Source organism: Triticum aestivum, chromosome 3B (genome assembly GCF_018294505.1).
Source record: "Triticum aestivum cultivar Chinese Spring chromosome 3B, IWGSC CS RefSeq v2.1, whole genome shotgun sequence".
Taxonomy (NCBI): domain Eukaryota; kingdom Viridiplantae; phylum Streptophyta; class Magnoliopsida; order Poales; family Poaceae; genus Triticum; species Triticum aestivum.
The window spans coordinates 652,108,992-652,130,558 of record NC_057801.1 but is presented as its reverse complement, the minus strand read 5'-3'; the positions used below and the strand labels follow the sequence as shown (position 1 = coordinate 652,130,558).

Sequence of the window (21,567 nt, the reverse complement as noted above, 5' to 3'; positions counted from 1 at the left end):
TAGCCACAGAGAAGACATAAAACATGTGCAATGCCTTAGCAAGAACAATGTATACATAAATAGCAGTTGGGTGAACCGTACATAATACTGCTCTCTTTTTGTTATGATGTCTGAATACATAAGTCTCAATGAACTACAAAAAGTTCAAATCCTAAATTACAACATCCTCTCATAGTACTCCCTCCGTCCGGAATACTTGTCATCAAAATGGATAAAAGGAGATGTATCTAGACATATTTTAGTTCTAGATACATTCATTTTTATCTATTTTGATGACAAGTATTTTCGGACGGAGGGAGTAGTAGGCAAACACAAGTAATTACTTGTTCATGTAATACCTAACAAGAACCCTGACTTTATTTCGGCATCACTTGTGTCAATATTGTTAGTAACCTTGTATATATACACGTGATCAACTCATAAGTCCTCTCCCTCAAAAAACTCAGAAGTTCTCAGTCACTCCAGTTATCCTCATCAGCTGCAAAACCTTCTTGCCGCTTGTCATCGTCTTCCTGCAGATATTTAGCAGCGTCAAATCATCAAATTTACACAAAAACTTTGTACTCTTCCTTCTCAAACTCCCATTGGAAGAATATTAACTCACTAAAAAAAATGCATGCTGTCAATGGATAGGTTTTGTACCATTTCAGTCAAAGCAGGAGTCGATGGAGACCACACAAGAATTTGTCGATCATTGCTACCAGTATAGAGTTCCTGCATTCTCGAACATTTAGGAATGGAATATATGTTAAAACACTAAAGCTTAACAGAGAACAATAGAGGAAAACTTACTTGGTCTTGTGAGTTATAGTAGCAGCAATTTACATGGTCATAATGCCCACGGAATGTTTGAAATGTCGTACCAGACCATGTATTGTATGCCTAAGCAAGTACAATACTTAGACGTGAACTTCAAAATGCAGAATGAAGCCATAAAGCTGGAAAAGCAACAGCATACCTTGATGCTTGACATGCATGGAATGAACACAAGTGATGGATCATCAGTGACAGCTAGTTGTAGTGGCTTGCTAGTTTGCAATCGCATGGCTTCAAAATTGACCAAAGTATTGCAGCCTGAATCGATATCCCAGAGTCTTAAACGAGAATCAGATCCTGAAGAGAAACGATAACCTCTTCTTAATAACAGGCTTAAGCTTAAATTATCATTGTTGCACTGCATGCCAATTTCAGGCATCGCAGCAGATAACCGATAGAGAAGAGATTAACTCAACCTGAGCTAAGAAGGTGCATCCCATCTGTTGTTGTTCTTAATCCTGTAACAGCACCATAATGAGCTGTTTTATGATTTTGACTGGATGACATACCGGGATGCACTTTCTGTTGCGTATGTCCACGTACCATGGTTAGACTTTTGCGTAGTGCTTTGGACTGCTTCTTATGATTGCCTGTCCTCTGCTGAACCGAGTAACTCTTTGATGAAGATGAACGTCCTAAGTTCTTCTGATGCTGCTTAAGATGAAAAATATATATGCATTGAAGATGTCAACTAGCAGATGTACTTGCACGTCATCAACCATCTTTCAGACACAACAATGAACAACACAAGAACCTAATAATATTAATTATCTCCCATTGTACTTGCATGACATCAACAATTTTTTCAGGACACAACAATAAACAGCAGGAAGGAACCTTGTGTAGAGCAGCATGGATTATCTCCCAATGAAATGCAGATCCCATCTTTTAAGAACTAGAGCACTACACTGATCCATACCATCTACTTCCTCCGTTCCTAAATATAAGTCTTTTTAGACATTTCAAATGGACTGCAACATACGGATGTATGTAGACATATTTTAGAGTATAGATTCACTCATTTTGCTCTGTGTGTAGTCATTTGTTGAAATCTCTAAAAAGACATAGTATTTGGGAACGGAGGGAGTATATATACAACAACAACAACAACAAAGCCTTTAGTCCCAAACAAGTTGGGGTAGGCTAGAGGTGAAACCCATAAGATCTCGCAACCAACTCATGGCTCTGGCACATGGATAGCGGAGGGAGTATATATGATGATGCTAAAACAATGACATAGGCCTAGGACATGAATATATACCAGGTATCCGCTTGTACCCTTTTCTTGCGGGAAAAATCCACTCCTACTTGGAGACCTAACAGTTTTGGAACAGTAGCCAGAATAATAGCAAGCAGTTCTGTATTAGCCCTGCGAGCAAATATATTCTGAAGAAATAACCAAACCCAGAAGCAGATAAAAAGTAAAGGGTGATGGCAAGCATACGTTGTCGGTGGTGCCATCAAGAATGGGAGGCCGTCTTCCTAGCTGAGACCGTAACTGATCAAGGACAAGGAAGCATCCAGCTCGTCTTATGTCCCAAAAACGTATCGCCCCGTCGCAGCCACCACTCATTAGGATCCACTCGCTTGAGGTAGACCACTCCAAAGACATGATACCATCTGAGATGATCGAAGAGGATAAGCATAAAAACAAAACAAGAATGCTGCTTCATCATCACACTAGCAGGAAGGGACTAACCAAGATGACCGGACAACGTGTGAGTAAAGGCCCCGGAAGCAATATCACACAAACGGACCTGAACGTCTGCGCTTCCGGTAGCGATGAGCATATGCGTTGTTGCAATCGGAGACATTGCAGCACTGTACACTTTTCCGGGCATCTTAAAATCCATGACCATCTAGGAAAAAAAAATCAATCCCAGAACGACCAGAACATCGGAATCAACACCTCAACGGGGCAAAATGTTAAGATCAGGATTGGACAAAGCAAAGCGCAACAACACATACTTGAGTCGAATTGGTATCCCACACTTTGACATAGTTATCGAAGGAGGCCGTGACGAACAGCCCGGTGTCCACAGGATACCAGATGGCCTTGGAGACGGTGAACTTGTGGCCATGCTGATGCTGCTTGTCCACAAGCAGAATGCTCCTGTGCTTGGCTATGAACCCGGCCTCGTATTCCGTCGCGTCCTTCAAATCGAAGACGGCGGCCGACCCGTCCGACGCCCCCGAGAGCAGGTACCTCCCCTCTGTCAAATCAACCTGGCCATATTGTCAAATTACGAACGCCAGCAACGTCGATTCACGCACCGCACAGAATTTCAATCTCGCTAGGCACAGTTTCTCGACGGATTAACACGCAAAATTAATAGTACTGCTGATCTGTGCGCTACGCGCAGCTGATGCAGGGGCGGCGGGCGGGAGGCAGTGACAGGGGGGATTGGGGGAGCTATGTGGGAGAAGAGGACCTGGAGGGAGTTGACGGCGCCGAGGTGCGGGGTCGTGATTTCCTTGCGGTTGGAGAGCGCGAGCGAGGCGGCGCGGCGCGAGCGGGCGAGGGCCTCGAAGCGCCGGGCGCGCAGCTCCCCGCGTTCCCTCCTCCTCACCTCCTCCCACCACATCCACTCGGGGCGCGCCGCGGTGTATGCGCTCTGCGGCGGCGAACGGCGACGGAAGTCGGGAGGGCGGCGCGAATCGGGCGGCTGCTGAGCCTGAGCTGACCGGTGAGGTCGGGGGACTCAATTGTTGGCCTTCCAAGCTTCCATTAAATCCAGCGGTTATATCCAGATGTCAGTGCTGTACACGTGTACTCCTTTTATGATGTGATGAAAAAAAAATTATATGGATTAAATGTGTTCTTTACTCCCTTGAAAAAGAGTGTTCTTTACTGATAATCACATGTGCTTTTGTTGGTAGCTGTCTTGCATACTTACTTCTTTAAAAGGACATATGAAAAATAGGTGTGACAAATGATCTTATATTTTTGTGTAGATACTATCTAATCAAAAACATTTTTATGAGAACCCTGCGAGTATGATGGTGATTGAACGAGTTAATACTCAACAAGAGACTCCCGGTGATTTTGTGAATCTCAAAGTCGTCGCATAACAATCCCCCGAACCTAGAAGTTTCATTCTCTAGAATTGCAGCCCCCGCCCGCGTAGGAAGGGTAGCAAGTTCAGCAAAAGGCCCGTAACAACAATCGCGAAGGAAGGATATCAAGTTCACCATGATGCAATGGTTTGACCTCCTCGAGGAGAGCAACATGAAACGAGAAGATTTGTTGGATTTGTAGCCCAATCCTTCCCCTCTTACCTTATCGCCTAAATCTCAGGGCAAGATTTCATTTGAGTGTGGTCGATTGTAACAACCCTGAGTAAGTGTAGATTTAGATTTGATTGTTAGTTTCTTTTTCATCATCATGCCTTAAACTTGAATAGGTCAAATTAAACTCCCAGTGTTATTTAAATGCAAAACCTAATTAAAATACAATTTGATAATATGAATATATTTTTATATATTTTTTAAATTGAGGGACTTTAGCATGATGAAATCTCTTGAACCATAGATATAGCCTTCCACTAATATTGAGAAGCTCCCACAATTGAAATACAATCCCAAATTTTAACTTAAATATATTTAATTCCATGAAAAATATAATGATAGCCCCAAATGATGGATATTTTGTGTGGCTTTGTCTAGGTCCAGAGAGGCTACACAAAAATAGCACCACATGTTGTAACCATGACCATTGATGGTATAGCTGCACGTAGGAGCTTCGCCCACATACAACCTTGCAAACGATGAAGACGGCGACAACATGTTGATGTCATTGTGAGACCGAGGGATGCCAAAGAAAGAATGTCAAATCCAAAGGTCTTACGATGCAAATGCTTCAAGAATGATGGTGGGCTTTTTGCAATGGCCCTGATATTGCCCTGTTGAGCATACGAGCAGTTTTTCCTTATCGAGTGCATGCAATCCAAGGATCTGAGCATACCTGGAAACCCTCTTGATTCTTCAATTGCCACGAGCTTTGTTGTGTCTGCAATAAGTACTCCGGTACAACTATGTAGTAGCAAATCTACCATGGCGTCGAGCCATGTGCTTTTAGCCATCCAAAGGTACCATCCCACGAATCTATGGCAAACATCCTCATAGAAAGTCGTGCATTTCTAATAGCAAGAGAACCCAATGTTTCCAACAGCATCCCTCCATCATAGGCCTGACACCTTGGTAGATGCGTTTGAACACATGTCGCCTCATCTGAAATTGGGGGCGGAAATAGGGTTCAAATAGTGGATCGTCGTACAACATCATATGGCCAAATGCCCTATGTCGATTCAACACTCGATGTCCCTTTGTTGAACCGTCGTAGTTGAGACCACACTCCTCTGCACAGTCTGCATCTTCAAGAATCGCCTTCAACATCATCTTCATTCTCGTTCGACAAAGACGAATTCATGAACTCGATGTAGAAGTACTCCTCGTCTGAATCCTTCACGTTTGCTTCAAAGTAAACAACTAGAATATAAAAAAACTTGGCAATGGCATCTCATTGAACACTTGTTAGGCGTGGTGTCCGCCATGGGGAGCGTTGGTAGGGGTGGAGAATGCTTGGGCTGCAGCCGGTTCTTGGGTGGATCAATGGCGTAGGCAAAGCCAAGCGAGCGCCTGGGTGGAGCGGCGAAAGTTCGACAAGGATTGGGTGGCGTCCGGGTGGTACATCGGCAGCGTTGGAGTCTGGGAGCGTGTATACAGAGCACAAGAGGGTGGACAAACCAGTGAAAAATGTGTGTGTCGGGTGGTTTTTTTGGATGGATCCGCGTTGTCAGAGTTCTGTGTGGAGGACGTCTGGGCACCCGCAAACCTCCCCTCAGTTTGGTGCCGGTTTGGGAGATTTTGGCCGTCAAGATCGGTCCGGACAAATTTGGGGACCGTCATTGGATGGCCAAATGTGTCCGGACCGTCCAGAGATTTGCAGGTGATTTGGTTATTCATGTTGGAGTTTCACTAAGACCCACACCAAGAAGTTACCCCACGACCTCCCCCTATTTACAGGTGTCCCCTCCTAATTAAGCGGCAATCATCCCAAAATTACCAGAAAAATCAAAATCTTCCAAGTTTAATCTTGTTAGTATGGTATAGTATAGTATTTTCAATAGTAGTTCCTTTTAGTAATACCTTTTACATGGTTTGATGGGAGCATTAACAACCCTTGGCCTTTCGCTTGATAATTGTTGCAGATAAATCTGAAAAAGTCGCGTGTCTGTAGATACAATTTTGCGAGCAAGATGAAAAAGATCTATTTTAACGAATCACACGTAGAGATATTGCTAGCACACAGAAATTGTTTGTTACGTCAGAATCTGAAGAAACTAATTCTGCTATTCCATTACCAATTCCTCCATTATCAAAAGAAATTATATGGCTGACTTCACTGAGTCAAAATCTTGCAAAGAGAACAACTTGGTCGCAAGTACAAATATACCAGAAGCTGCAAACCAATAACCATTCTCTAACAAAAATCAACAGGAGCACACTTCTAGTATCTACATGATAGCATACATGCCGTTTTGATCATCTACCATTGAAAACACCACTAAAGACTTCGGCGTCACCTCCGAGCGACGCTTCCCACTCTATGGAGGTCAAATGAATTCGAGACAGCATTGGCATAATCTCCCTCATCTCAGGCCTGTCCAATGGATCCTCACTCAAGCACCACATCGAAATGTTTACCAGCTATACACGGTAGAAATGCAGGATTAGGCTAACTGAGATGTTTCACTGTGTCAGTAGTGATGAACAGTTTTACTACTAACCTTACACACTTCTTCTATGGGGTAGTTGTCCTTCAAGGAGGGATCTATGATTTTCTCCAGTGAGCTCTCCACATCTTCTGATTTGAAAGCTTTCCTCATCTGTTCAGAGCATGACAAGAATCATGATGCAAACAGTGTCAAAAACAGATCGGCAAACTATAAGAATTGAAACAGCGTGTTTCTCATTGCTCTTACAGTTGAGATAAGCGACTTTGTCTTATTAGCTTCCTTATTGTCCCGCACAAGTGCACGGAGACCAGTGATCAGCTCTGCAAGAACTACTCCAAACGCATAGACGTCAGACTTCGTGGTCATGTGAAGCTCACGAACTGACCTGCAGGGTTGATGCTTGGTATCACTATTACATTTGAAGCTTCATCAGTTGAATTTTTTAAAATCATATCCAAGTTAAAAACTAACTCCGGTGGAAGGTAGCCTGGCGTTCCAACCAAACGAGTTGCCAGGCAATCTTCTTCGTCGCTGCGCTCAACTAGCTTTACCAGCCCAAAATCCGCAACCTGTTATCCAGAAAATAATCAGATTGCAATAGCTTAGCGGGTAACACTTGAAACTTTGTGGCTTTGAATGGCTCACTTTAGCTCTTAGTCCATCATCTAGCAGAATATTGCTGGTTTTGATGTCACGGTGCACATAGCAGGCCTTTGTATGGTCATGGATGTACTCGATACCGCGTGCAGCATCCGTTGCTATCTGTGTTCTTGCAGTCCATGAGAGAGGTTGATGACCTAAGAATCAAGAAGTACCTCATTCAAACTTTCGGTAAGCAATAAATCAAGTTTCGTTGACAGAAGCAAAGAAATATCAAGATGCATGATTATATTTCTTTCATGTACCTTTCAGCAAAGGATCATGGAGATGCTCACTCAGTGATCCATTCTGAACATACTCGTAAACAAGGTACAGGTGATCCTCCCCAGAAGCATAGCCAATCAACTCAACCTATATAGAATTGCGCAAGTTTATGACAAAATCGTAGCATGGATGTTCATTTCCTGGTAGATTCTACAATAAGTACGTACCACATTTATGTGATGTACTTTGCACAGCACTTTCAGCTCAGCAAAGAACTCCTTTGATTTGCTGTCTTTCATCATCTTAACTGCAATCTCCTGCAACCAAGGTCAAATATAAGGATCTGATGTTGCTTCAAGATTATAGTTACCTGAGAAAGATACTACATAAACTTCTTACATGTGTTCCTATGAAACCTAGGTAGACCATGCCATATCCACCCTCACCAATCTTCCTCTTCTCATCAAAGTTAGCTGTGGCCTCTCCAACCGCTTTCAGGCTGAAAATCACAGGCCTCTCCGTTTGGAATGGATCAATATCTGCAACCAATTGACCGAGAGTTATACGATGTGTGTATCCGAAATGTTTACATGTAGCATAGGGAGCATAACGAGACCATCAATCCTCTTGGTTGGAAAGTAACGGCTCTCTAGGATAGCTATGCTTGTGTTGCTGGGAACTCTCTCCATCTCTTTCTTTGGCACTTCAACATTGGGCACCAGAGATCTCCTTCTCAGGCGAAGTACAATGGTGAGCGCGAAAAGGAGCATAATTGCAGCTGATATTGATACTGTGATTATGATCGGTAAACCGCCAAACTCTGAAAGTGTTTGAATCAAGCAGGGAGGAAACACGAAAAAATTGAGCAGTCAGTTTATCAGTTACCAAAAGGCTAAAAGAACATAAGGAACACAACACCATTTGGAGATTCCAAACAATAAAAACACCATTTTGTGATTATCAGAAATCCTATGATGTGAAAAAAGAAAAAGAAAAAGAGGAAGAGAGAACGAAAACATAAACTTGTATTGCAGAAAAATATACTGCTTATTCCATTTTAGCAAATTAGTATATGCCAATGGTATCAACAAACTTAAGAATTTGCAGTCGGTTTAGTAGTTTACAAATTTCCTATGATGCAACATACATAGTTGAAAATTAGGAATAACTCACTTCTTTTAGAAGAACTAGCAACTCCCATCGGGATGAACAAGATCCAACCTTCCTTAAGAAAATCAGGATCCGTGACCCCCGCATTCAAGCTTAGGATCTCCCTCGAGCCTGATCTGAACAAGGTTGCGATGTTGCTCAGTGTATCTTTAGGCTGGACTGTGTAAGAAACCACCCCCTCCGATGCCATGGAGGAACAACCGCACAGAAGGTGAACCGTGATTGTCTTGTTTGCTGTAGGAATAACGTTCCACGCAAGCCCACTGAAGTTACTGTTGATGCTGTCAGCCGTGTCGTCTGGACTCACCTTGTATTCAGTATCATGGAAGAGACCGCTCATGGTGTCATTGATTGCACCACACACGCACGGCACACGGAGCAGCAAGTCCTCTGAACCAGAGCGCCGCTTGATGGGCTGGGTGAGAGATGTGCTGCCATTGAAGAGGGAGGCTATCTCGGACAGGCTGCGCCCTTGAGGAGTCACATAAAGGTATGAGCTGCACGATGATGGGTTGAGCGACGCAGCGTCGCACTGCATGGGCTGCCATTGCTCTGTTGCTGCTGCTAAACTCCTTCCAGGTAAACCGACACTAATGTGGAGGTGTTGCAGAAACAAGGCAAGGAAGAAGAAGAAGAAGAAGAATGAATGTCTGGCCATGGGGAACTAGCAACTGGAGAGGCAACTGGGATTCGGTTGCAGAGGGTAATTTATCTGGCGCTCCAGAATTTGGCTTCTGGCGCTCCAGGTATATTTGTACGGTGCGGTACTTCCAAGAAGGCCAAGATGCCAATTGCCAGGCAAGGCCGGCCGTGATGAAGCAAAGCTTGTTCAGTTGTTCCTAGTTTACTCCGCTTCCCTGAAGCTCCACATGGTTTGGAATATAGGAAATTTTCATCAGAGTATGAGAGATTCAGGCCGGGGTGCTTCTCACAGTGTCCAACAACTCCAGTTGAATATTTAAAAAGTACTCCAGATAGCTGGAACACCCTCATGGACTCAGAAGTCAAGTTTGCTTTTGGCTTCCAACATTTGGCCTATTTTGCTGGGTCGGAGCTGGATTGCAGGTGTCCAAACCTAAAAACATATGGCACTGAAAGGGACAACATGACAGGGACTGCTCGCTCTGAGACAGCATTTTGGCTATTGATACATTAATTTGACACTGTCAGGCACAAATAAACAATAAAAGTTTCTAGCAGAATTGTCACTGAAGCTACAGGGAGTAAAAGTATTAAAAATATACTTTAAAGAAAGATACTAATATATTATAAAGCTGTCAAGAAGGTATTCCCTCACCAAAGAAAACTACGAAAACTCTACAACTGCAGAAAAAAGGAAACTACTAATTGTAAGACCTGATCTAATTCTGATAGATAATGTGTTGGCCTGAACATCTCCTCTTTGCTGGACACACACACACACACACACACACACACACACACACCAACATAAGGGAGTTCTTATTCTGGGCAACAGATGCCCTATCTTTTCCTTGGCAACCAATGCTTGTAAACATCCATGAGGTGCACGTCCTTATATAGGACTTGCTCAAACCGACCTAGCTAAGAGTATTACTCTTATAAACCTGACACATGACAAGTATCTTCTACCAAAACAATAGTACAGTTCTGACACCTAAGGTAAATTCCAACTTTGCTTCTACCACTGCTTGCTGCAGCCTTTAGGATAAGTAGACCAATTAAAGAAAATCCATTTTTTTTCTCTCTTTGGCTTTCTTTAAAAGATCTCATTGCACCAGCACAACTACAGTTGACTACTTGACTAAGCCTCAACTCCATCATCCAAGCACTAAGAAGTGAAGATATATACGTTAAATATCGCCACAGAACCATAAAATGAAAAAGTTGTGCTGATTATATCATTTCGACATGTGAGATCTACTTTCTTTCAAAAAATATTGTAAGAGATTATCAATTCTGTGTGAGGGCAGCCTACTTAACTACTAAAATGATGTGTCACAATAATTTGTTGCCAATCTAGAAATACTTAGTAAATCTGTGTAGCAAATTGCTAGACTGGAACAAAGGGTTAATATGTCTTTCACAGGGTTTTATAGAAGAAATAAACAGAAGTGATATAAGATTAAGCACCATACAATACTTTTTGCAAAGCAGTGATCTTTATATAATACTACAGAATTGCTAACATGACACCTATATATAGCTAACAAGGGGATACAGGCAAGTGAGCCAGGCAAGAAAAATACAGGACTCCACTAGAAAGAGTGCTTCAGATATTACGTTCCGACCTTATATTACTCCACGACATCAACAACTAAGAAATTAGCAACACAAAGTTCCATGGATATATACTAAAATTTATATTTGTACTCAGCAACAGCAGAAATAATTCTACACAAATAATAAAAAGCAAGAAAATATTTTTTGTCAAATGGTAAGGTAAAAAAATAGGAAGTTTTGAAGCAATTTCAGATATTTCATTTCTCTAAAACCATAACAATACAGAGTTCAAATGTACTTGACGTTCGGCATATTTCTCAATGATGCAAACCCAACCATCATTTCCTTGTATCCCCAACCCAACTTATCCCTGTGTTCTTGTTCATATATTCTTTCAACATCTCGGTCCTGACCTCCTCAGCATCCCACCACATCTCCTCTGATGCATACAAGTTTGAAAGCATAATCTTGTAAGAAGCCTTGTCTGGATACAACTCACAGAGCTTTTCAGCAACTGCCCTACCAAGGCTGGAATCACGGTGGAGACAACACCCCCAAAGTAATGCACCCCACACGCCACAATCGGGTGGCATTGGCATTGTCTGTATAAGATCATAGGCCTCCTTCAGCTGGTTAAACGTTGCAAGAAGCCTCACCATGTAGACATAATGCTGCATTTGAACTACTATGTGGAACTCATCCCTCATTCTCCTAAACAACTTCCATCCGTCGTCTAGGAGTCCTGCATGACAACAAGCAGCAAGTAAAGCTGAGAAGGTAGCACCATCAGGCCTGAGCTTATCACGGACCATCTCATCATGGACTTCAATGGCCTTCATCGCAAATCCGTGAGAACCAAGGTTTGATATGACCATATTGTACATGACTGAGTTCTTCTTAGGAATTTGGCGGAATACCAAATATCCCAGCTCAGCAAAACCACATTTTGCATAAGCATCCATTAACGAAGATGAGACTTTGATGTCTTTATCAGCGCCAACCCTGACTGCATAACAGTGGATCTCCTTGCTGTAGCTGATAGTGGCTGTAGAAGCACATGCCGAAAGAAGACTAGCAATCAAGATGCTGTCAGGCCTCCTGCCAAAGTAGCACATTTCTCTGAACAAATCAAATGACTCATCATACTTGCCAGTCTGCAATTGCCCTGTAATGAGTGAAGAACATGTAACCAAGTCCGCATCCAGCAAACTACCAAACAAGGTTTGACCCGATTCCACGCAGCCGCACCTGAAGTACATGCTAACAAGTGTGCTTCTCACATGGTGGCCAGAATCATAACCGCCCTTGATACACACTCCATGAACTGCTTGACCAAAAGCAAGCGCTTCAGGATCCCAGAAGGATGAGAGCAAGCTGACCATCGAGTAGCCGTCCGGTTCCTCCCCAGCCCTACGCATTGCCGAAAACAGTTGAATCCCCTCAAGCCACATTTCCCTGTACCCATACCCGGACATCATTGAGTTCCAGAGAACCAGGTCCGGTTCACGCAAACCATCAAACACGCGGCGAGCACTGTCCACGAACAAGAACTTTGAGTACGCGCTAACGAGCGCACTGCCGACGATTGGATGGGAGGACCATCCGGAAGATAACGCGAGACCATGGAGGATCTTGGCGGCCGCCGGCCGATCACAGTCGGCGCATGCGCGGAGGACGCAGGCGAAGGTGTGGGCGTCGGGCGGGGTGGCGGAGCGTCGCATGCTGGCGAAGAAGGCGAGAGCAGTGGGGAGGTCTAGGCGGCGGGAGTGGGCGCGTATGACGGCGTTGTAGAGGAGCGGCGAGGCCGGGCGGGGTGCTTCCTCGAGCAGGCGGTGCGCCGACGCGAACTCGCCGTGCGCGGCGTAGGATCGGAGGAGGCAGAGGCGGAGGTCGTCGGGGATGCGAGGGGAGGCGACGATAAGGCGCGCGTGGGACTGCTTCGCCCACGAGAGAGGAAGCGCGGCGCCACCGGCGGCGGCGGCGAGGAGCGCGAGCTTCCGGCGCATACCATGGACTAATGACTGGCGCCTCTCCCGGCCGGGCGAAGGCTGCTTCTCCTGAAGCAGTTTCAAGCGTTGGATTCATGACGTACGTTTTAAATCACAGAAAAAAATTTAAAACTATAATGACTGTATGAGTCCTAAAAAATACAGTCCTAAAATCATACGTAGAACTTACGTAGATACATCTATTTGAGCGACAAATAATTCCAGACTAAAAAAGTACCATTGAATCCGTGTTCAAAACAAAATTTCTTTCACATGTTTCATATTGATGCATTTGATAACAAGGGAGCTCCAAGTGCAACTTTTGTAGTAATGGAGAATCAATCTGTTATTTTATTTTCAAAAGTTTTTTTTATTCTCAGTGCTATTTATTTTATCAACTAGTAATTGAGTCTTTCATGAAAGAACCAAACATATCAAAATGAACCAACAGTTATACTCCTTTCCAAACGGATTTTCTTTTTCAAATAAAAAAATAGGAGCTCTGTGATTTTCATAAAAGAAGAGGGGAAATAATTCATCAAAGATAATACCCAGAGCCAATCTTAGACTAGGGCTTCGTGTAGGGAAGAGACAACCGAATTAATCAAAAGGAACCGACATCCTCCTTCTTCTCATCTCTCTCTCTTTACATGTCGTGGGTTATGAGCTTATGGCCACCACGTCAAAAAAAAAGTCGTTGTGACCCTCCATTTGGTTCTTTCTTTTTTCCTTGAGGAATCTTAATTTTTATGTAGAATAAATTGTTTTGAGCAAGGTTTTGTTGTCCGCTAATCCTTCATCCAACCTTGTCTATATTATCATCCCTTCCTCTCTGTTTTGATTTTTTTTCATATTTGTTTTTTTCCACTGGGTTTCATGAAAACCAACTGCCCACCTTCTATTTATCTATGAAATATTTCTTTTATTTTTCTTGATACATTAATAAGTTGTTATCAAAGAAGTGTTTATCAAATATATAATTTTATTTATTTTATCTATACTAATTAAAAAGAATGTAATATTTTGTCGTCCGCTTCTCCTTCTTTCGACCCGACATATATTCTCCTCCTTTCTCTCTTCATATTTTATCTTTTAATCCCACTAGCAAGATGCCCATGCATTGCACGGAACATCAAAGATGCATTTTTTTACAAAACGCTTGTTGTGATTGATCCATGCAGGAGTAATCTCATGTGTAAAAACTAATGATATTTCGAGAATTTCATTGAAAAAAAGGTATCTCGAGAATTTCATCGAAAAAATGATATCTCAAGAAAGATGAGAGATAAGGTGAGGAGGAGCGGGGTGCGATGGTGATTGGTGGTCGGACTTAGCGAAGGCATGGGGATGAACGACGCCGGCAACGGCCACCATGCCAGATTGTTCCAGAGGCTTCCTTTTCTAATTACTCAACAATAAAGTTGTGGGAGATAAGGATGAACGAGAGAGGTGCGGGTATCCTTTTGCAAAATTGTCATAGTTTGCTTTCTATCCGTCAGATATAGATCCGACGGTCTGTACTGCAAGATGGCAGACACACCATCATCACCAACTTGATTTTTTTTATTTATAATTCATATATGTTTTTTTTCATCAGTTTACGCTGAAAACCAAGTGCCCCACCTTTTTATTTGTTTTCCATTTTTCGGATTTATTCAATTAACATGGACAAATGAATCACATGCTAACTTAACATAATACTCCCTTTGTAAACTAATATAAGAGGTTTTAGGTCACTATTTTAATCTAATAAGAAAGAAAAAATATCCTTAAAAAAAGGAAAAAGGCCCAATTAAAAAAATGGAAAAAGAGAGGTGGTAAATTTCCTTTTCCTTTCCTTTTCGATCAAATCTGATTATGTCCAGAGTCAAAAATTCATCTTGGCTGTCCCATGCCGGTGCGACACCCCGCCCCCCTCGCCCTACCCTAATCCGACTCAGCGCCGCCGCCGTGCCCTAACCTCTCCTCCGCGGCCACCACCCCGCACCCCTCCGCCTTTCACGCGAGTCGCCGCCACCGCCGTTCCCGTTCAACCCCACCGCGCCGCCCTGCCGTCCCAACCCATCCGCGATTTCGGCCATCGTTTCTGAGGTATGGGCATTCTATCATCCACGATTTAGTTTAAACCCAACTGATGTGGGTAGATTTTGGGCGTGCCGGTGCACGCCCGCGCACATCTAGATCCGCCCCTGTTTCTTGAGAGAGATTAATTTGTTTACTGCTAGTATCGCTTGACATACTTGGGTGTTAGCGCTAGAATCAGAATGAACCTTCATTCAGTTCGTCAGTTCCTGCTGTTGTTTTAAAAAAAAAATGCACAGATATCTGGATGAGTTTGGTGACATAAGTATATGCTATTTGAATCTTACCCTCGTTATCCATGTTTTCTCAGGTCTGTGCATTCCAAACCAGCCCTAGGATACCCCTTGTGACAGTATGCCTAAGATAAAGACAAGCCGTGTCGAATACCCTGAAGGATGGGTGCTTATTGAACCCACAATCCGTGAGCTGGATGCCAAAATGAGAGAAGGTATGCTTGTTATTAAGCATGCTATCTATTGCTGTGACCTTTTCAGATGTCCATTGACATTTCGTACTATAGGATGGGTACTAATATGATTGGCACATGCAGCTGAAAACGACACACATGACGGGAAGAGGAAGTGTGAAGCACTCTGGCCAATTTTCCGCATTTCTCATCAAAGAAGCCGTTACATTTATGATCTTTTCTATAAAAGGAAGGAGATATCAAAGGAGCTGTATGAGTTCTGCCTGGACCAGGGTTATGCAGACCGTAATCTGATTGCAAAGTGGAAAAAGGTTAGTAGTATCCTTAGCTAAATATCATTTTACGTGCACACATTTTTTTATCACCTTAGAGTGGTATTCTTCATTTCTTCTTCTCACCTTAGATGATCTTGAACTAACTAATAAGTGTAGCATACAAAGTTAGTTCACGTATATGAATAAGCACACTATCAAGTTTTCACTCTCTAAATATTTTTCATTCACAGTTAACAGTAACTGCTCCAATAGTATTTCTCATAATGTACCTTGAATAAATTACCTTGTCTTTATATTTTGTTATTGTGATATCAGACTAGCAGCTGATGTTGTCATTGGTATGCTTTTATCACCCATGATATTCTTTAGTTTAATGTATGTGTTCTGGACATCTGAAGTAAAGACTTAGCATTGATTAGTAGTGACTTAGCATTGATTAGTAAAGTATGCCGTGCTCATTGCATATATAAGATAATTTTTCTGGTTAAAACTGTGACATGTGGACTTCATTCAAAATTTGCTTCTATAGCGTTTGTCAGTCTTTACCTCGATGAATTGTGGATAATAATCTTAAAATAGTTATTATTATTTATAATCTCTTGTAATTTGATGGTGGCATGGTGCACATGTTATTTATTTGTCTAACCATGCTGTAGTAGTGCAATAAAATTGAGTTCCTGATCATGCTTCCCATGCTATATGTTCTATTCATTCCCTGTTTTAATGTAATACTGATTTAAAGTTAAAGAACAAATGCTGGGAACTTATACATCTAATGGTCATACTTTATAATGTAGCCCAGTGCTCCTATTCCATTTCATAAAACTGATAATACACCAGATTGATATCATCCATACATGGCATGCTTGTGCATCCACCCTTCCTACCAATATCCTACGAAGTCTTACAGTACCAGCACCCCAGACTCCAGGTTACTCACGATAACTTTGCCAAGCCATACTCTAGCACTCTGATCTTAACAAGGTCAAATTCAGAAACAGAGACTAGCAAACAAACTCCAGTTTCCTGTTCTGAAAACTTCAGATGCCTCTATCTCTAGCGTTAACTGAAAACTTCAGATGTCGCTTGCAACAGCAGTTGTGCTTGATGGCTTCGCAAGTTTAGCTTTTGGAAGCCAGCCCGTTAGGATAACCAATGTGAAATCTGAAACATACATTAGCCCTGAACAAGAACATATTTAAACAGTCTGTTGTCCCTGGGTTTCCATATGGAGCAAAGCAAACCACATGTAAAACCGCTGCCGCCATGAACTGTAGGTGCTTTACAGAGCATCTATTAATCCATTCACGTACTTCACTAAACAATGCAGGTATAGTCTTAATACCAAAAGTGAATTTTGCTACCTCCCATACATAACGGGCTACTACACAAAGGATGATCTATTGCACTGCCACCAATCTCTTCTGAGCAAATTATCCTTAGTTAAAATGCTATTCCTAAATGCTAACTACAAAAGTCGTACTACCTCCGTCTCAAAATATAAGATGTTTTTTCAGTTCAATTTGAACTGCAAAAACTACTTATATTTTGGGACGGAGGTAGTAACTTTGAGAGGGACCTTAAGTAACCAAAATCTTTTGTAAGGCCAAACAAACCTGTCTGGCTTTTAAAAAAAAACTGACAACATCACAGAGCCACAAATCCTCCTAGAACTTGTCCTGGTACGAACACCCACCTCTTCCATACAGAACCGAAGAAAGAGATCTTTCACCTTCACTGAAACCATGCAGAAAATGTGACCGTGTAGGCCTAGTACTACATTGTGCTAAAGTGCAGTTGTGTAGGTACCTTCTCCTAACCAGCTCCTAACAGACACCGTCATTCTCAATCTTTCATAGCCATTTAATGATTAGGTGACCATGAAAGTTAAATGTATACAACCCTCGGCCCCTTGGTTGGTTAACATATATCCCTGCCAAGTAACAATGATATTTTCTAGCCCCGTGCTCTTCCTGCCACAACAGACCTTTTCTAATTGTAGCACTTGACATGTAGATAGAAATGTTTCAGAACCTCTGAGTACAAAACTCCCCTTAGTGCTTCATTCTTCATAGTTTTCCTTCTGTTCCTTGCAGTTACTTCCTCCGTTCGGAACTAAGTGATGTTGTTTCAGTTCAAATTTGAACAGAGGGAGTAGTTGTTATTCTGTTCTTTGTTTAGTTACTATGATCCGCCAGATGTTCTTACTCACTCGTTGCTTCCTTTTTGTGTGTACGTGCAGCCGGGTTACGAGCGCCTCTGCTGCCTCCGCTGCATCCAGACCCGAGACCACAACTTTGCGACGACGTGCGTGTGCCGGGTCCCCAAGCATCTGAGGGAGGAGCAGGTGATCGAATGCGTCCACTGTGGCTGCAAGGGATGTGCCAGCGGCGATTAACTGACTAGTTATGTGTATTCATCATGTGTCGCCGAATCCATGGTGGCTCTAAGCCAAGCACTCTAGATGTTTCTTAAGCGTGTTCTCTGGTAAAGAACAGATCGTCCTGTAATGTAAGCACTTGACTTGGCAGATACTCCTACCTGATGATGTGTGCGTGCAACCTCTTATCCAGTTTCCCGACAGATACACACATTTGCTGCCCGTATGCATTTGCTTCATCATCATCCTACTAAGGTCTGAAGTTGTGCGCAGATAGAAACGTGTTGCGGGTGCGCGTTAAATGGCTTGATGGAAACGTGTGTGCTCGATATTATATTTTACTTTGTGCACTGCAATTTTCGTCATGGCCTCTTTGTTTGGTGCAGTACGTGGAGCTGACCTCGATTTTCCTTTGTTGTTGGAAACGGTGAGCTTGATTTAAATGAGGTCATAGCAAGTCGTTGGCGGTTTTCCATGCGGTCGTATGAGGTTGGTCGGTGAGGCGCTGGATCCGATCCAGGCACAAAAAGATTCCAAGCGGGGCATGACACTCATGCGTGATCCCGGCGACATCTTGGATTTTGTAGCCTAAGCCAGCACAGTTGGGCTGTACCGCGCTCGACAGAAGAGAAAATTACCCCCACAGCCACAAGGCCACATCATCATAAATAACGGACCCCGATGCAAGGAGGACCTCCGTCCAGCCACAAGATTGTTTGCCCACAGCAGAGCACGGCACAGGACCCCGGGGCGACAGGTGAGGCATCGCCGTTGGCCGATGGAACAGGCAGCGATACCGTTGCGCTAGCTTGGGCTGGATCCCATGGCCCTCGTGCAACGACCGCTACGCGCTGTCGGTGCGCGCGTGGGTACGGGCGACCTCGCGTGCGCCTCCTCGCAGAAAGACAAGCTCCTTTTTTAATATTTGCTCTACGTACGAGCACGAGCGCGAGCACGAGAAAACCAAGCCGTGGCGTGACGGTGGCCGGTGGGTGCGGTGTTGGTGTAGACCGTCACCGTAGAGCGTCGAGGAGCGTGGAGTTGTTGTCAATTGTATTGTATTCTAACCCCACGCCCCGCTCCCCGGGAGTGAGGCCGGACGTCCACTTCAGTAGCACGTAGTACGTGCAGCTCGGGTAGCTCTCGTCCGGTGCGGCAGACGACCACCGGGCCGGGCTGCCGTTCTGGAGCGGAAGGGGGACACTGGTGTGTGCATGCCGACCGAGGTTTTGAGCGTGCGCGGATGGCGGACCCTGCGGCGGCGGCGACGGCACCGATGACCATCGACTTCCTCCGGGCGCGCCTGCTCTCCGAGCGCTCCGTCTCCCGCGCCTCCAAGGAGCGCGCCGACCAGCTCGCCGCCAGGGTACGTATGCTGCGCGCGCATTCTTGCGGATGTCAATGTCGGCGCCATTGATTCGCGCGTGTCGTTCAGGTTGCGGAGCTGGAGGAGCAGGTCCGGGCGGTGACGGCGCAGCGGCGGCAAGCCGAGCGGGAGGCCGCGGAGGTGCTGGCCGTCCTGGAGTCCCGGGGCTTCTGCGGCAGCCTCTCCGACGAGCTCGACGCGGGCTCCGATGCCGACGAGGAGGAGCGGGATGAGCCAAGCGACGCTACAGCCACCGGCGGCGACCCTGCGCCCCGCTCCCACAACGAGCAGGGACAGGAGCAGCCGCCGGAGAAGGGCGAAGCGGAGGAGGGGGAGGACGCGACGTCCGGGACGGCCCTGCAGCCCGGCGGGCTGTCGTGGAAAGGCCGGTGCGCGAGCCCGCGGAGGGCCAGGCAGCTCAAGCAGCGGCACCGCCGGAGCTACGTCTACTTCCTCGCCTCGCAGTCGGACCCCTCGCCCAAGTACCGGATGGGCCAGTCCTGCCGGAAGAACAAGCGCAAGGAGCTCAGGTCCCGCCATTGACTCTCCTTTTCGTCTCGCTCGTAGATGAGCAATTAAACATTGAGCTCTGCAATGCCATTCTTGTCAATTACTATTTGACACTCTGCACTTCTGTTCTGCTCAACGATGGCAGTAGCGTTGCTGCGGTGGTCGCGGAGAGTCGGAAGGAACAGCGAGACGGACCGCGTTGCGCCGATGATGATGGCCGGACCGAGTTTGACGGCGAGGTGGGCGGAGACGACCGGCGGAGCTCGGGGGACGGTGGTGGTCAGTACGTGATGAGGCGCGACGATGGTGATGGGGAGATGGAGAGGGTGCTGGAGAAGCAGGCCGAGCTGATCGAGCAGTATGAGGCCCAGGAGAAGGCTCAGACGGACTGGGAGAAGAAATTCAACGACACGCGGGGCTCACCGAGCGAGGTACGTATTTTGGCAACGAATTCGTTTGCTCTGTCAAAACACGGCAGAGTTAGCGTCATGAATGGTGTGGCCTGTATGTTTTTTTTTCTTCTTTAAGAATTTGAGATTTGACATGATGAATATTGCCGGAGGCGACAGTTCTTACACCGATTTGACCCATGGTTTTTGCTTTCCAAACTGCAGGGTGACGTTGAGGCAGATTGCCAGTTCCAAACCAAATCAGGTGGTGAAAAGCTCCTCGTTTCCAGGACGCACAAGAACGCATCAGAAGAAATGGCGCGGACTGCTGCCTTCTCTGCACAAGGAAGCTCCAGCTACAGCACGGCCACAAGACGAAGCCAAGGGGACGCAAATTCAGACGGCTGCTCGAGCCACTACACCAACTCCGCGTCGTCGTCCGGGCTCGGCACCATCAAGGCGCCATCGGAGTCGAGCCCGAGCCCGTCGGTCAGCAAGGTCTCGGACTGGAGCTCGTCGCGCTTCCATGATCACGCCGACGACAATCACGGCAACATCGACGTGGAGAGCGTTCTCCAAGCCCTGCAGCGCGCCAGGATCTCCCTGAGGCAGAAGCTGGACAGGCCGCTCCCGCCCAGCCAGGTGACGCTGGCGCTCCCGGCGCCGGGTGATGAGTACCGTGCGGACCTCTACGACGACGACGGCAACAGCTCGTACAGGGATGAACACGTCGGGTCGAGCCCGTCTCGGCAGGAAATACTGGCCCTCCCAGCGCCAGAGGATTACCATGGTTACCATGACCGTGCAAGTGCAAACTGTTGGACCGATGGGGGCGCCGACACGGCACCCACGGAGAAACCGAGCCCACCTCAGCAGGAGATCCTGGCTCTCCCGGCCCCGGGCGACGATGCCGACGTGAAGATCCCTGTCGGCAGTCCGGGCCTGTTCCGGCTGCCGACAGACTCGTTCCCGAAGGAGGAGACGCTGCCAGCAATTAGTAACGGGCACGATGCAGAGCTCGGGCTGATTGAGGTTGAGGCTGCTCGACACGACACATACAGAGATGATGATGGTGCTGGGGTTTTACCGAAGCAGTTGTATGATCCTCCTACTTCTGGTAGGTGCAGCGTCCCACCGGGCTCGGGCTTCCTCTCTGGGATCCCAGGACTCCCGGAAGACCTGAGGAAGGGAGGAGGTCTTCTTGGAGACGCAGACCTGTTCATTTCCAACAAGTGGATGCTGTAACGTGTGTTTGCTGCTGATTGTCTAGAGTGTGTGTTGGCCAGCTTTTTCCTGTGGTCCGGTTACAGTGGCGTGTATGCCATGCTCTGCGGCGTTGTCAAGCACAACCAGTTTGTTT

General features: G+C 45.4%; 5 protein-coding genes across 7 annotated transcripts; 2 read left to right on the top strand and 3 right to left on the bottom strand.

Annotated features, from left to right (window-relative positions):
• Window positions 1-26: 26 nt before the first annotated feature.
• LOC123071480 (WD repeat-containing protein ATCSA-1) lies at window positions 27-3,568 on the bottom strand. Of its 3 annotated transcripts, none has more exons than XM_044495055.1 (9): window positions 3,249-3,568; window positions 2,785-3,029; window positions 2,516-2,675; window positions 2,261-2,436; window positions 1,233-1,470; window positions 959-1,113; window positions 793-882; window positions 643-714; window positions 27-512 (listed from the first exon to the last, which is right to left on the bottom strand). In XM_044495055.1, the coding sequence occupies exons 3-9, from the start codon at window positions 2,673-2,675 to the stop codon at window positions 453-455; spliced, it is 951 nt and encodes a 316-aa protein (XP_044350990.1). In that variant the 5' UTR covers window positions 2,785-3,029; window positions 3,249-3,568; the 3' UTR covers window positions 27-452. The 3 variants fall into 3 exon arrangements, with proteins under 3 accessions (XP_044350990.1, XP_044350988.1, XP_044350989.1); XM_044495053.1 differs by having other exon boundaries at window positions 2,785-3,042; window positions 3,249-3,549; XM_044495054.1 differs by having other exon boundaries at window positions 1,233-1,467; window positions 2,785-3,042; window positions 3,249-3,549.
• Window positions 3,569-6,169: 2,601 nt separating this feature from the next.
• LOC123071478 (lysM domain receptor-like kinase 3) lies at window positions 6,170-9,508 on the bottom strand. Its single transcript, XM_044495051.1, has 10 exons — window positions 8,592-9,508; window positions 8,035-8,238; window positions 7,818-7,957; window positions 7,646-7,735; window positions 7,460-7,565; window positions 7,200-7,351; window positions 7,026-7,123; window positions 6,801-6,939; window positions 6,606-6,704; window positions 6,170-6,525 (listed from the first exon to the last, which is right to left on the bottom strand). Exons 1-10 carry the CDS (start codon window positions 9,244-9,246, stop codon window positions 6,361-6,363), a joined length of 1,848 nt encoding a protein of 615 aa, XP_044350986.1. The 5' UTR covers window positions 9,247-9,508; the 3' UTR covers window positions 6,170-6,360.
• A 1,502-nt stretch (window positions 9,509-11,010) lies between these two features.
• On the bottom strand, window positions 11,011-12,842 carry LOC123071479 (putative pentatricopeptide repeat-containing protein At1g64310). The gene has a single exon (XM_044495052.1). The coding sequence runs from the start codon at window positions 12,794-12,796 to the stop codon at window positions 11,129-11,131; it is 1,668 nt and encodes a 555-aa protein (XP_044350987.1). The 5' UTR covers window positions 12,797-12,842; the 3' UTR covers window positions 11,011-11,128.
• Window positions 12,843-14,643: 1,801 nt separating this feature from the next.
• Window positions 14,644-18,151, top strand: LOC123071481 (protein BUD31 homolog 1). Its single transcript, XM_044495056.1, has 4 exons — window positions 14,644-14,869; window positions 15,171-15,308; window positions 15,411-15,598; window positions 17,805-18,151. Exons 2-4 carry the CDS (start codon window positions 15,215-15,217, stop codon window positions 17,958-17,960), a joined length of 438 nt encoding a protein of 145 aa, XP_044350991.1. The 5' UTR covers window positions 14,644-14,869; window positions 15,171-15,214; the 3' UTR covers window positions 17,961-18,151.
• Window positions 18,152-18,655: 504 nt separating this feature from the next.
• On the top strand, window positions 18,656-21,470 carry LOC123071477 (uncharacterized). Its single transcript, XM_044495050.1, has 4 exons — window positions 18,656-19,308; window positions 19,378-19,838; window positions 19,964-20,249; window positions 20,433-21,470. Exons 1-4 carry the CDS (start codon window positions 19,186-19,188, stop codon window positions 21,450-21,452), a joined length of 1,890 nt encoding a protein of 629 aa, XP_044350985.1. The 5' UTR covers window positions 18,656-19,185; the 3' UTR covers window positions 21,453-21,470.
• Window positions 21,471-21,567: the final 97 nt, after the last annotated feature.

Coding starts and splice junctions, on each gene's coding strand:
- LOC123071480 (XM_044495053.1), bottom strand. CDS start 3,401: ATGTGGTGGGAGGAGGTGAGGAGGAGGGAACGCGGGGAGCTGCGCGCC. Junction 883..958: donor CATGCATGTCAAGCATCAAG/GTATGCTGTTGC, acceptor GTACTTGCTTAG/GCATACAATACATGGTCTGG. Junction 513..642: donor CTCCTGCTTTGACTGAAATG/GTACAAAACCTA, acceptor AAATATCTGCAG/GAAGACGATGACAAGCGGCA.
- LOC123071478 (XM_044495051.1), bottom strand. CDS start 9,246: ATGGCCAGACATTCATTCTTCTTCTTCTTCTTCTTCCTTGCCTTGTTT. Junction 6,940..7,025: donor CCAGGCTACCTTCCACCGGA/GTTAGTTTTTAA, acceptor TCAACCCTGCAG/GTCAGTTCGTGAGCTTCACA. Junction 6,705..6,800: donor CAAAGTCGCTTATCTCAACT/GTAAGAGCAATG, acceptor TGCTCTGAACAG/ATGAGGAAAGCTTTCAAATC.
- LOC123071479 (XM_044495052.1), bottom strand. CDS start 12,796: ATGCGCCGGAAGCTCGCGCTCCTCGCCGCCGCCGCCGGTGGCGCCGCG.
- LOC123071481 (XM_044495056.1), top strand. CDS start 15,215: ATGCCTAAGATAAAGACAAGCCGTGTCGAATACCCTGAAGGATGGGTG. Junction 15,309..15,410: donor GGATGCCAAAATGAGAGAAG/GTATGCTTGTTA, acceptor TGGCACATGCAG/CTGAAAACGACACACATGAC. Junction 15,599..17,804: donor TGATTGCAAAGTGGAAAAAG/GTTAGTAGTATC, acceptor GTGTACGTGCAG/CCGGGTTACGAGCGCCTCTG.
- LOC123071477 (XM_044495050.1), top strand. CDS start 19,186: ATGGCGGACCCTGCGGCGGCGGCGACGGCACCGATGACCATCGACTTC. Junction 19,309..19,377: donor CCGACCAGCTCGCCGCCAGG/GTACGTATGCTG, acceptor CGTGTCGTTCAG/GTTGCGGAGCTGGAGGAGCA. Junction 19,839..19,963: donor AACAAGCGCAAGGAGCTCAG/GTCCCGCCATTG, acceptor CAACGATGGCAG/TAGCGTTGCTGCGGTGGTCG.